The following is a 10,934-nucleotide window of genomic DNA, read 5'->3' on the forward strand; positions in this document are numbered from 1 at the left end:
CTCTCTCTCTCTCCCTGATGTGTGTGTGTGTCTCTCTCTCTCTCTCTCTCTCTCCCTGATGTGTGTGTGTCTCTCTCTCTCTCTCTCTCCCTGATGTGTGTGTGTCTCTCTCTCTCTCCCTGATGTGTGTGTGTCTCTCTCTCTCTCCCTGATGTGTGTGTCTCTCTCTCTCTCTCCCTGATGTGTGTGTGTCTCTCTCTCTCTCTCTCTCCCTGATGTGTGTGTCTCTCTCTCTCTCTCTCTCCCTGATGTGTGTGTCTCTCTCTCTCTCTCTCTCTCTCTCCCTGATGTGTGTGTCTCTCTCTCTCTCTCTCCCTGATGTGTGTGTCTGTCTCTCTCTCTCTCTCTCTCTCTCTCTCTCCCTGATGTGTGTCTCTCTCTCTCTCTCTCTCTCTCTCCCTGATGTGTGTGTCTCTCTCTCTCTCTCTCTCTCCCTGATGTGTGTGTCTCTCTCTCTCTCTCTCTCTCCCTGATGTGTGTCTCTCTCTCTCTCTCTCTCTCTCCCTGATGTGTGTGTCTCTCTCTCTCTCTCTCTCTCTCTCCCTGATGTGTGTGTCTCTCTCTTCCCATGGACATGGCTTCACCGTGAAGCAGCTCACTGAAGCTGGGTGATCTTCACTGATGCCTTGGGCCTGCTTCAGAACATCACAGTCTTGGCCACGGTCTGCTACGGGTGATCAGCGAGAGGGGGGAGAGGATAGTGTACCGGGGGGATGGGGGTTGGTGGGTGGTAGTGGGGGCATGCGAGAGGAACTTTAGTTATGACTGGTTGAGGTGAGATTGGGGGAGGGGGCTGAAGGTGTTGGGGGTGAGGTTGGTAGGGGGCAGTTGAGGGTGGCAGGGAGGGTGAGGTAGGAGGGCTGTGAGGGCTCAGGGGGTGTGGTTGGGGTGGGAGCAAAGGTGTTGGGGGTGGTGAGGTTGGGAGGGGGCAGGTGGGAGTAGTGAGGAGCAAGGTGTAACGGGGGGAAATGTGACAAGTGGAGGGGTAGGTGTAAGGGGGCAGGAAGGTGTAAAGGAGTGAGTTCAGAGGGGGGAAAGGAGTTGGAGGGACGAAGGTGGCCGGGGGAGGGGAAAGTTGCTCGGGGGAGGAAAGAATTCGGAGGGCGGATGGAGTTTGGAGAGGGGAAGATGTTCGGGTAGAGGAGGGAGTAAAGGGGGATATCCAGGAGAATGTACAAGGGAGGTGTCTGTGGAGTCAATGACTGCCTCCTGGGGAGCAAACTGAGGGTGGGGGTGGTAGGAGGGAATGATGAGTGAGAGGGGGCAGAATGAGCTGGAAGGGTGGGAGGATGAGAGTGTATCAGTAGCGGTAGAAGGGACGGCGAGGGTGGTTGGTGGGGACTCGGAGGCAGACATGGACCCTGGGGGTGGGAAGGAGGAGTTGGGGGGGACTGTCAATGAGGATGGGGGTGGGATTCTCAGGAAAGTAGGGAATGTGCACGTTCACCTGGACATCCTGGATAGAAAAGGGTTCTGGTTGGTATGTTATGGTGAGGAGGTGGTGGTGGCCAGGGGGGTCGACAGTGATGGAGGAAAGGACATGGGTGACTGGGGGAGGGGAAAGGACGGGGGAGCTGAAAACAAACCTTGTTAAAGCCATGTTTCTGAAATGGAAAGTGAGTGGAGCATCGTGTTGTATGGGTACAGCTGCTGCATGGGAGCACGATCAGTGGGTGGGTGGAGAACAGCTCAGCTCAGATGGTCAACTGAAAGTGAACCTCAGCAGGCAGCACTGAAAGTACCTGGGACGGTGAGATGAGTGTGATGGAGGGAGGATTCGAGTGTGTGGAAGAGTGCTTGCTCGAGGCTCTGAAAGGCAGACATTTCTCCCTAATCATCCCTGATCCTAATCCAGGATCATTCGTGGGCCAGCCATTCCCAGTTGAACTACAATTGGGGAAGATGCAGGGAGAGGACTTACAAAGCTTGTCAATGACCTGAAAGACACCATTACACATTATTCAGTGAAAGTGAATATATTTTTCGATTATAAAGTGACAAAATGTGTTCACCTGTGCAACCACTTGTGATCAGAATTTCTTAACTTTTCTGGGCCTACCACTTCTTCTATGTGCTGCCCTGACATCCACAGCAGGGGTGGAGACAGCCTGTGCAATGGTTGCCCTGTTGCCTCTGATAACTTTGGCATGGGCCTCTAGAGAGCCCAGGCCTTGAGGGTCCTGCTTGCTTTGGCTGTCGTCCTGTGGCCAGCTGCTCCCTCTGCGGTGACAGAGGATGAGGTTGAGGGGGTCACAGGCAAAGGGGAATCGGAGGGAGAGGACAGCCTCTGAGATTCCCGAGTGGATGACTCAGGGGGATCTAGCTGCCGTTTCTCCTCCCTTCAGGTGCCCAAGGACCCTGGCCTGACTCCATGAGGAGAAGAAACACCTGGAAGAACATTGAGGTGCTCCGTTTCCCCCTCGTGTTGCCATTGCAGGAACACACCCATGGTTACTGCGATGGAGCACAGGTCTACACATGTCTCCGCATTCTGCTGGACAGAGTTTCCATGGCATCTGCCATCCTCCCCATGGATACCTCCAAAAGTGCACATGTGGGCACCTCCTCCGACTCGTGTGTCACTCTGTTGTGGGCTTCCAACAGCTCTACGTGATGTTCCCCCACCTGCTGACTCTCCAATGAGTTGGAAGGCCGAATCCAGAGGCTCGTCATCAGACTCAGACCTCACAGATGCCTCTTCCCCAGCAGTCCTCTGAGTGCCAGGGAGTTCAGCTGAACCTGCCTCCTCCTGCTGCAGTTACATGTCTGTGCAGTGACCACCAGATTGTGAACCTGAGTCTGCTCTACATCTGGGTCCCATGGAGGTGTGTGTCTCTGCACTGGTGAAGGGTGTGGTAAGTGCTGTATAGGGGCTTCCAGGCTGCTTGTTTCCAGCTCTTCAATGGAGGAAGTGAGGATTGGATGGAGTTGAGGGACTGGCTGGCTGAGGGTGTCGGTCGCTTGGCCAAGGTCCCTGTGAACCAAAGTAGAGGTAATTAGTGCCTGTCAGCAGAGTCAAAAGCAGGAGAGAGAGCACTCACAGTTGCATTGAGAGAGGGATGATGTGGTGCAGGATCCTCAGGTGCAGGTTCACCACCGATCTCACTGTTGCCACAGGCACGGTCTACATCCACATCCTCACCAGTCAGTATGATGGCGCACTCCTCAAAGTGGGTGAGGAGCCTAATGTGGGCCACTCCACCCCAGGTCTGGACCTCTCCCTGCTGATGTGAAACAGAAGGAGAGAGTGTGAGCAGGACTGCATGGAATGTTTGTGTGGAGAGCAGAGCCATGGACAGGGTGAGGTCCCGAGCTCCAGAGGATGTGAGCCTAATGGAGATGGGGGTGTGTGTGTGAGGGTTAGTGGTGTTGTGCCTTCAGGTGTGAGATCCATGTGGATGTGTGATGGGTTTGGGAGTGTGAGAGGTGAGAGTGATGAGGTAGTTAACTTACCCTGGAGGAATGGATAAGACCGTCCATCCTCTTCCTGCACTGGATGGCTGACCTCCTCTGTGCTCCAGCAGTGCTGACCGCCACTTCTACTGCCTCCCAGCCCAATTGGTGACTCTGGTGGGCCACCTGTGGCCAAAGCTGGGGTAGAGGACATCATAGCGCCTTCCACTGCATCCAGCAGGTGCCAGAGAGGCATCACTAAATTTGGGGGCTGCCGTCTTCTTTGCTTTCGGGGCCACCTGTCTCTGGGATCAGTCCTGGTCTGTGGATATGAAGTAGGCTGCGCTCTAGTGTGCTTTAAGTATGGCGTCCAGACCGAGGGAGCACTGAGGTCACGGCATACTGGGCAAATCCGAGCCTGCCCGCCAGTGATCCGGAGTGTTTCCAGTTAATGCATTATTAACGTAGCGGAACACGCTGGGAATGGAATGACATGGCACAAAAACCTGCCACTGTGGCCGGCGAGTAAAACAACTCTTTTCCTGCCTGCTTCTGCACTTAGTGCAAGTCCGGGATGATTCCACCCTCTCTGTATTTCCTCTGTCACTCTCTTTCTCTGTTGCTGGATTTTCCCTTTTTATCTCTACGTGCTGGTTTGTAGCTGTCTCTCTCCTTAGCTCCGTTCCACTTTCACTTTCTCTCTTTCACTCTTTCTCAGTTCCTTTTTCTTTACCCATCAGTGGCTGCCTGGCTGAAAGTGAAACCCTGAGTTTAGAGTCACAGCCAGCTGGTGAGGATTGGCTCTGAATTCCAGTGATAAAAACAAAAAAACTGCGGATGCTGGAAATCCAAAACAAAAACAGAATTACCTGGAAAAACTCAGCAGGTCTGGCAGCATCGGCGGAGAAGGAAAGGGTTGGCGTTTCGAGTCCTCATGACCCTTCGACAGAACTTGCGTGCCACGCAAGTTCTGTCGAAGGGTCATGAGGACTCGAAACGTCAACTCTTTTCTTCTCCGCCGATGCTGCCAGACCTGCTGAGTTTTTCCAGGTAATTCTGTTTTTGTTCTGAATTCCAGTTCATTGATTGAGTACGGTGTTGAGATAAAGGATCGGCCATGATATTGAATGGCTCAGAGGGCCAAATGACCTCCTCCTCCTATTTTTCGATGTTCCTATGTTAATTCTGATGTAAGCTGAGCGCCAGAAGTATGATTTCAAAAACTAGCCCCATTTTCTCTGTGTATCGATGTTGACTATAATTACTGATCAGAACTAAAACCAGGCTCTCCACATCGGGCCTGTATTTTTACAACCCATAATTCATGACATCACCTAGAAAAACCTGGCAGCCTGGCTCGCCGCCCGGCCCAGCCCGGCAGCCTGGCTCGCCGCCCGGCCCAGCCCGGCAGCCTGGCTCGCCGCCCGGCCCAGCCCGGCAGCCTGGCTCGCCGCCCGGCCCAGCCCGGCAGCCTGGCTCGCCGCCCGGCCCAGCCCGGCAGCCTGGCTCGCCGCCCGGCCCAGCCCGGCAGCCTGGCTCGCCGCCCGGCCCAGCCCGGCAGCCTGGCTCGCCGCCCGGCCCAGCCCGGCAGCCTGGCTCGCCGCCCGGCCCAGCCCGGCAGCCTGGCTCGCCGCCCGGCCCAGCCCGGCAGCCTGGCTCGCCGCCCGGCCGCCTGGCTCGCCGCCCGGCCCAGCCCGGCAGCCTGTGTAACTCTTTCGAGTTAAAACAATTCAACTAAATTAACAAAATTGGGATAAATCAAGCACAGCCCCTAATTCAGGTCAGCTGTAAAACTAAGAAGAAAATTTAAAGGAAACTTACAAACTTTAAGCCAAAATGTGATTAAAGGGGTCAATAAAACACCGCAGTCCCCGTGGTGCCCACCGAGCTCGGAAGGCCTCGAGAGTGCCAGCAGACACCGCGTGCTCCCTCTCCAGGGACATCCAGCAGCGAACGTAGCCGCGGAAGAGGGACAAACAATCGGGCGGGACTCCCCCGTCGATCGCCCGCTGCCTGGACCTGTTAATGGCCAACTTGGCCAGGCCCAGGAGCAGGTTCACGAGGAGGTCTTCCTCCTTCCCGACCCCCTTCCGCACTGGGTGTCCATAGATCAGGAGCGACGGCAGCCTGTGTATTGATGGTCCTGTAGTCAATGTTTACGATGTGCATGAATGTTTGATCTTGTGATTTTCAGGATGAAGCAAAATCTCTCTCCATTGATGTGTGGCAAGTGATGGTCAGGAAGCCTGGGAAAGTTTGTCGGAATCTCTTTGGCCCGGTCAATCGGGATCAGGTAAAAGCTGAGCTCCGAACTGAGCTGAGGAATGGGCTGGTCGCAGCCAGGAATCAGTGGGCCTTTGACTTTGAAGAGGAGCAGCCTGTGCAGGGGGCCTTCCAGTGGGAGGCAGTGTCGAGTCAGGACGTCCCACGGTTCTACAGAACCTCTGTGCTTGGGGCTCGGCGAAAGGAATTGCCAAGCCCACTGGGCCTGAGAGGTGAGGCTGAGGAGAGGAAGGTGTCACCACAGCAGGATTCAAACCCACTGCGCAAACCTCACAACCGCAAGAGGAAGCAAACTGTCATCACAGGTAGGAGTCACCTGAGGGATCTCACCTACATTCCTGTGCCGAATAACCCACCTCAAAACCATTCCACAACTTCCTCCTCCTGACTGTCAAAATCAAGACTTGTAACACAGACCCCGACTCCAAACCATTGATTCCCAAAGCCCCAGGATAGGAGGATTCCTGTAGTCGATAGATCTTAGGATATGAAGGAGGATGGGGAAAAGATAGAAAATGGTGGTGTGATATAGATCAGTCATGATCTAATTCAGTGACAGAATAGGCTTGACAGGCTGAATGGCCTCCTCTTGTTCGTGGTTAACGATTCCACTGTGCATTTCTTCAATCTGTTTAAAAGCGCCTGATGGAGCTCCCTGGGTAGATACACTGCCCAGAGTGCTGTTGAGACCTGCTGAAGCAAAGGTCACAGGTTCAAAGGTCAGCTTGTGCCAAGGGGTCAGTTACAGCCAAGCACCTCCTACTGTTTGTCTGTGGGTGATAGGTGCCTACAGGTTCTGTCAATGTTGACATCCTGAAGAGAAGGTTCTGGGCCCCGACTCTGAATCCAAGTCATGAGGGCAACAGGAGCTAATGGATCTGCACCTAAAGTGCTGTAAGCTGCAGGGCTATGGGCCAGGTGCAGGAAGGTGGGGTTAGAAAGGGCACCTGGGTGTCCTCGGGCTGGCATGGACAAGATGGGCTGAATGGCCTCCTTCTGTGCTGTAACTTTTCTAGGCTTCTAATGAAGCCTTTCGTCTTCACATTTCCTGGGAACACCTCTGTGGCAGCTGTGTAGAATTATCACCCTACATTCTGTATTGGGATAATCATTAGCCTCTAATCTGGCCCCTCCCTGTCTCCTGAAGTACCATAGCCTCGCCCATGGGACCTGTGCCCTCACACAAGACAGCATCTTTGGAGGAATGGGGTGGCAGGGACTGGTACGACAGAGGTAAAGTTGGAGCAGCCTGGGACAGTTCAACCATGATCTAATTGAATGACAGAGCAGGACCGAGGGGCTGAATAACCTCTTCCTGTGGCTTGTGTTCCTAACTGTGAGTGACAGTTTGGTGCATGAGCTGATTGGCAGCAAACTCTTGGAGCAGATTGATTCTGAAATCCTATGCACACCCTGATAACCATTTAAAGTCTTTTTAAACTCAGATAAGGCAATTTGTTACCCAGTTCTGTCGTGACTAGCTGATAACCATTCCTAGTCCTACTCCGGCCCCCTTCCACAACTCTTTCTCCAGTAAATCAATGATTACTTCGGTGCTGCTTCATGCTCTCGTCGGGACTTGGAAAAATTTATTAATTTTGCTTCCAATCTCCACCCCTCCATCATTTTCACGTGGTCCATCTCTGACACTTCCCTTCCCTTCCTTGACCTCTCTGTCTCATTTCTGGTGATAGACTATCCACCAATATCCATTACTAGCCTACTGACTCCCACAGCTACCTCGACTACAGCTCCTCACACCCCGCTTCCTGTAAGGACTCCATCCCATTCTCTCAGTTCCTTCGCCTTCGTTGCATCTGTTCTGATGATGCTACCTTCAAAAACAGTTCCTCTGACATGTCCTCCTTCTTCCTTAACCGAGGTTTTCCACCCACGGTCGTTGACAGGGCCCTCAACCGTGTCCGGCCCATCTCCCGCGCATCCGCCCTCACACCTTCTCCTCCCTCCCAGAAACATGATAGGGTCCCCCTTGTCCTCACTTATCACCCCACCAGCCTCCGCATTCAAAGGATCATCCTCCGCCATTTCCGCCAACTCCAGCATGATGCCACCACCAAACACATATTCCCTTCAACCTCCCTGTCGGCATTCCGTAGGGATCGTTCCCTCCGGGACACCCTGGTCCACTCCTCCATCACCCCCTACTCCTCAATCCCCACCTATGGCACCTCCCCATGCCCACGCAAAAGATGCAACACCTGCCCCTTCACTTCCTCTCTCCTCACCGTACAAGGGCCCAAACACTCCTTTGAGGTGAAGCAGCATTTCACTTGCACTTCCCCCAACTTAGTCTACTGCATTCGTTGCTCCCAATGCAGTCTCCTCTACTTAGGAGAGACCAAACGTAAACTGGGCGACAGCTTTGCAGAACACCTGCGGTCTGTCCGCAAGAATGACCCAAACCTCCCTGTTGCTTGCCATTTTAACACTCCACCCTGCTCTCTTGCCCACATGTCTGTCCTTGGCTTGCTGCATTGTTCCAGTGAAGCACAACGCAAACTGGAGGAACAGCACCTCATCTTCCGACTAGGCACTTTACAGCCTTCCGGACTGAATATTGAATTCAACAATTTCAGATCTTGACCTCCCTCTTCCATCCTCACCCCCTTTCTGTTTCTTCCCCCTTCCTTTTGTTTTTTCCAATAATTTATATAGATTTTTCTTTTCCGACCTATTTCCATTATTTTTAAATCTTTTATGCACCCCCCACCCCCACTAGAGCTATACCTTGAGTGCCCGACCATCCATTCTTAATTAGCACATTTGTTTAGATAATATCACCAACTTCAACACCTGTGTTCTTTTGTTCTTTTGTCTGTGACATCTTTCCTTGATCTGCTCCTATCACTGCTTGCTTGTCCCTACAACCACACCAACCCCTCCACTCCTCTTCTCCCACCCCCCCCCCCCCCCCCCGCCCCCCCCCCGCCACCCAACACACCTTAAACCAGCTTATATTTCACCCCTCTCCTTGGATTGGTTCACCCAGTTCTGCTGAAGGGTCACGAGGACTCGAAATGTCAACTCTTTTCTTCTCTGCCGATGCTGCCAGACCTGCTGAGTTTTTCCAGGTAATTCTGTTTTTGTTTTGGATTTCCAGCATCCGCAGTTTTTTGTTTTTAACCATTCCTCTCTGTCTGCCTGCAGATTTCTACGCACTGAAACGAAGGTTCGAACCTCTGGATCCTGAGTCCAAACCATAAGGCCAACACGCTGTGATGTCATTGAGTAGACTGCTGCCTTGCTTCCTCTGCCCAGAGTTCCCTGGGAAACACTGAGCATCTGTGGCTGGATGCCTGCCCCGCAGAATTTTGACTCTTTGCTCTGTTACCAGGGCAGTCCACCAGTTCATTAGCATTTAATCTGACTGACGGACCCCTCCCTGTCCCCTTAACTACAACACCATAGCCTCCCTTTGGCCTATGGTGCTCTTGTCCAGGCTGCTGTATGTCAGGCCTTTTGTAACCATGGAAACTAGGACCTACGGAAACATTCTCTCAAGATTCCATTAAGAGTTAACGGGTCGAAGTGAGATGAACTGTTTCAAAGTCCCAGCAAGCCGGCCCTCACAGGACTGAACCTCATGGGTCCTGGACCATGTGGCACTGAGTGTTTCAGGCAGATGAGCTGCTGCCCTTATAACTTTTGTACACAGTCGATCTCTGAATGTAGATAGTGCACATATGTCACCCTTCCATATCGTGTAAAAGGAGAGATAAGATGTGGGAATGAACAGTGTGGGGGAGGAGGAGAGAGGGAATCAGAGAGAGGGGGAGTGTGTGAGGGTGTGAGAGAGAGGGGGGGAGTGTGTGAGGGGAATGGGGGGAGAGAGAGGGAGTGTGTGAGGGAATGGAGGGGAGAGACAGGGGGAGTGTGTGAGGGAATGGGGGAGAGACAGGGGGAGTGTGCGAGGGAATGGGGAGAGAGACAGGAGGAGTGTGTGAGGGAATGGTGGAGAGAGAGGGGGTGTGTGAGGGAATGGTGGAGAGAGAGGGGGTGTGTGAGGGAATGGTGGAGAGAGAGGGGGTGTGTGAGGGAATGGTGGAGAGAGAGGGGGTGTGTGAGGGAATGGTGGAGAGAGAGGGGGTGTGTGAGGGAATGGTGGAGAGAGAGGGGGTGTGTGAGGGAATGGTGGAGAGAGAGGGGGTGTGTGAGGGAATGGTGGAGAGAGAGGAGGAGTGTGTGAGGGAATGGAGGAGAGAGAGGGGGAGTGTGTGAGGGAATGGGGGAGCGAGGGGGGAGTGTGTGAGGGAATGGGGGAGAGAGAGGGGGAGTGTGAAAGAATGGCAGAGAGAGAGGGGGAGTGTGTGAGGGAATAGGGGAGTGAGGGGGGTGTATGTGAGGGAATGGGGGAGGGAGAGGGGAGTGTGAGTGAAGGAATGGGGGAGAGAGCGAATGTGTGAGAGAATGAGAGGGAGGATGTGTGAGTGAGAGAGAGAGGGCGTGATGAGGGAGTGAGCTACGTGGAGTGTGTGAGTGAATGAGAAAGAGAGTGTGTGGAGAATGAGAGAGGGAGTGTGTGAGGGAGAGTGTAAAGAAAGAGTGAGGAGTTTAGATGCTGCTGATCTCGAGATGAGGAGTGGAGACCATTCTGTCCAGCTGCACATCAAGGAGTATTCCATGTATATTCATTGTGTATAATGTAAACATGACATATTTATTAGAAGAATATTTTAAATATTAATACATTTGAAAAGGTTTAAAACTGCACAACTTGGAATTAACCACTCCTGGTATTGATGATAACACTGGTTTGGACTTTTTAATCTCTGCAGCATGTCAGATTGCAAATTCTGCTTGGACATTGACCATGTGACAGCTGTAAATGTTATTGGATGTACCTTATAAAAGTTGGGTCTTTATTGATTAACTTTGCTTTGGTTTTGTGCCAGCAGCAGCTGATAGGGTATTTGATACAGCACAGACGGAGGTGACTCTTTGAAAGAGCTATCCAATTAGTCCCACTACCCTGCTCTTTCCCCACAGCTGTATATTTTTTTTCCCCCTTCAAGTATTTATCTAATTCCCTGTTGGAAGTTCTGTTGAATTTGCTCCCACCATCCTTTCAGGGAGTGCATCCTGGACCTGAACAACTTGCTGTGTGAAAAGTCCCCTCCCGTCTTAAGAACATAAGGAATGGGAGCAGGAGTAGAATAATCTTATCCACTTTGACAAGAAGAATAGAAAAGCAGCACATTATCTAAATGGAGAGAGATTGCAGAACCCGGTGGTACAGA

General features: G+C 52.5%; 1 protein-coding gene across 1 annotated transcript in view; it reads left to right on the top strand.

Moving 5' to 3' along the window:
* The window catches only part of LOC121282339 (cyclin-dependent kinase inhibitor 1-like), a 33,168-nt gene extending 23,725 nt beyond the window's left edge, over positions 1-9,443 (top strand). The window contains exons 2-3 of the mRNA XM_041196035.1: positions 5,588-5,981; positions 8,845-9,443. Of these exons, the coding sequence (XP_041051969.1) occupies positions 5,588-5,981; positions 8,845-8,900 (450 nt within the window). The 3' untranslated portion in view covers positions 8,901-9,443. The remainder of the gene's footprint in view (positions 1-5,587; positions 5,982-8,844) is intronic.
* Positions 9,444-10,934: the final 1,491 nt, after the last annotated feature.

This window comes from Carcharodon carcharias, chromosome 9 (genome assembly GCF_017639515.1).
Source record: "Carcharodon carcharias isolate sCarCar2 chromosome 9, sCarCar2.pri, whole genome shotgun sequence".
Lineage (NCBI taxonomy): Eukaryota > Metazoa > Chordata > Chondrichthyes > Lamniformes > Lamnidae > Carcharodon > Carcharodon carcharias.